Genomic DNA, 2624 nt, shown 5'->3' on the forward strand with positions numbered 1-2624 from the left:
TTCACTGCACAATACCATCTTCCCGTCCTCACGTTGGCGTATTCAGCACCTACTAGGCATCGAGCGCGACTGATTGCTTAAATTACTGATTAATTAATTAATCACGTAGGCATGGAGCCCGACTACGCGACGCTCAAGTGTCGATTCAAGTTTGCGCTGCGCCCATCCGCCGCGGGATTGCAGGTGATCGGGTGCAGGCGGAGCGGTCCACGATTTCTTTTTGGGGGGGCTGCAGGTGCTCGGGTACCACCCGCGGGCGGAGGAGATGCCGCGCGCGCTCTGCCGCACCCCGCAGGAGCGCTTTGGCAGTTTGTGACTGCTCTCGGCTCCTCTCGGCTCCTCTCGGCTCCTCTCGGCTCCTCTCGGCTCCTCTCGGCTCCCTCTCGGCTCCTCTCGGCTCCTCTCGGCTCCTCTCGGCTCCTCTCGGCTCCTCTCGGCTCCTCTCGGCTCCTCTCGTCTCCTCTCGGCTCCTCTCGGCTCCTCTCGGCCCCTCTCGGCTGATCTCGTCTGATCTCGGCTGATCTCGTCTGATCTCGTCTGATCTCGTCTGATCTCGTCTGATCTCGTCTGATCTCGGCAGGAGCTCTTTGACGAGTTTGTGACTGGCCGCGAGACCGCCGCGCTGCGCAGGCTGCCGCTCGTGGTCGCGCCGGCCGCAGCTAGACCACGAATTAATGAATCAATTCATTCATTCATTCATTAGGCTGCCGCTCGTGGTCGCGCCGGCCGGCAGCTCTAGCAACGTCGCGCTGCTCATCGAGCCGAGGCCTCGCCGCACGCTCGAGCGCAGAGCTGCTCGCGGTATTGCGGGGGTGTATGGGCGGTACTCTTCATCTCGTAGGCCCCACCACGCTCTCGAGCATGTCATCCGGAATGCGATGCTCTTCCTCAACGGTAGCGCCAACGGCGCCGGCGGCGGCGGAGCGGCGGCGGCCGGGCTTCCGGCGTGGCAGCTGCAGGTGACGCGTGAGCCTGGAGCTCGAGTCATCTCGGGCCATCTCGGGTTCTATCGGGTGATCTCGGCTCCTCTCGGCTCCTCTCGGGTCATCTCGGGCCATCTCGGGCCATCTCGGTTCCTCTCGGCTCCTCTCGGCTCCTCCCGGCTCCTCTCGGGTTGTGCTGGGACGTCTTGCGGCGATCTCGTGTGATCTCGTGGGTGATCTCGTGGTGATCTCGTGGGTGATCTCGTGGGTGATCTCGTGTGATCTCGTGGGTGATCTCGTGGGTGATCTCGTGGGTGATCTCGTGGGTGATCTCGTGGGTGATCTCGTGGGTGATCTCGTGGGTGATCTCGGGCCAGCTGCTCGTCGCGCCCAGGTGTTCCACGGCACAACCAACTTGGAGCACCTCCGCTCCTCCTTCCGCGCCGAGGAGCTCGAGCACGTGCAGTTCGTCTCGCTGGAGGTGTGGACCAGCCTTGACCCAACGCCGTCTTCTGTTCTTCCTTGTGAAGTCGGGTGTCTTCTTTTTCATGTCTGAGGTGGACCAGCCTGCCCAAACGATCTCCCTCGTTTGCTTTCTTGTGGACGCGCTTGTTGTTCTTTTCGTTGTAGGTTGACAGCCTGACCAATGCCAATGGCCGCCAGCTCTTCTTTCTTCTTGGCGCATCCGTTTTTTCTTTTTGCAGGTGGACAACCTGACCATGGTTGACCCCGCCTGTTTTCTTTATTTTTGGAGCGCTTTTTTTCCTTTTTGCAGGTGGACAACCTGACCAACGCGTCGCACAACGAGCTCATGTGCACGCACTGGCTGTGGAGCCGCGCCGCCGCCGAGCGAGTCCTCATCTTCCAGACCGACTCGCTCGTCTGCCGCCCGGGCGCCGACGAGATCGCCTCGAGATCGCCACCCGAGATCACTCGAGATCACTCGAGATCACTTGAGGCTTAGGCGTCGACGAGTTCCAGTCGTGCGACTACATCGGCGCGCCGTGGGCGATCGACGAGGTGTGGTGTGTCGCGCACAGCTCTCTTTTGTCTTGAAAATGGCTTCTTTTTTAGGCGCTCGACGAGCTGTGGTGCGCGGGCAAGCCGTGGCTGACCGCCGTGGGCGGCAACGGCGGCTTCTCGCTCCGCTCCAAGTCCCGCACCCTCGCGTGCCTGGACGCGTGCGGCTACCTGCGCGGCCAGTGCGAGGACGTCTTTTACGTGGAGTCGATGCCCAAGGTGGGAGGGCGCGTCGCGAGCCGCGGGGAGGGGATGCGCTTCTCGGTCGAGTCTGTGTGGGCCGACGACCCGTTTGGCTTCCACGCCGCGTACAAGTGGCTCACAGCCGAGCAGATGGCGGAGATCCTCGACGCAATCAGCCGCCGCTACGCGGAGGTGGCGGCGGCGGCGGCGGTACAATAGCGCCCGCAACGTAAAAGAAAAGTTGGTGCAGATCCTAAATGTTGGCTCCTAATTAATCTCTCTCCATTCAATAAGCCACTGGCGACACCCACTGGGTCTCTTGCCCCCTCGTACAGTAGAGCTAGAGGGAGGCGGATTTCTTCCTTTTTTTCTCTGGTAGGACGAGAAGGCTAGTTCCATTTCACTGTGGCACAGCTCGCGTTACAAAACCTTGATTTTGACCATTTGCGCAAAAAGGTACATGTCGGTGCCTTCCAGAGGCAGCTGCGACCCCGCCGA

At 61.1% G+C, this 2624-nt stretch overlaps 1 protein-coding gene across 1 annotated transcript; it reads left to right on the plus strand.

The window, feature by feature from the left end:
* The first annotated feature begins 231 nt into the window (after positions 1-231).
* On the plus strand, positions 232-2409 carry EMIHUDRAFT_448511 (hypothetical protein). The gene is made up of 8 exons (XM_005759548.1): positions 232-295; positions 581-630; positions 704-766; positions 842-959; positions 1318-1404; positions 1699-1816; positions 1888-1931; positions 1998-2409. Exons 1-8 carry the CDS (start codon positions 266-268, stop codon positions 2343-2345), a joined length of 858 nt encoding a protein of 285 aa, XP_005759605.1. The 5' UTR covers positions 232-265; the 3' UTR covers positions 2346-2409.
* The last annotated feature ends 215 nt before the right edge of the window (positions 2410-2624 follow it).

This window comes from Emiliania huxleyi (assembly GCF_000372725.1).
Source record: "Emiliania huxleyi CCMP1516 unplaced genomic scaffold EMIHUscaffold_8, whole genome shotgun sequence".
Lineage (NCBI taxonomy): Eukaryota > Haptophyta > Isochrysidales > Noelaerhabdaceae > Emiliania > Emiliania huxleyi.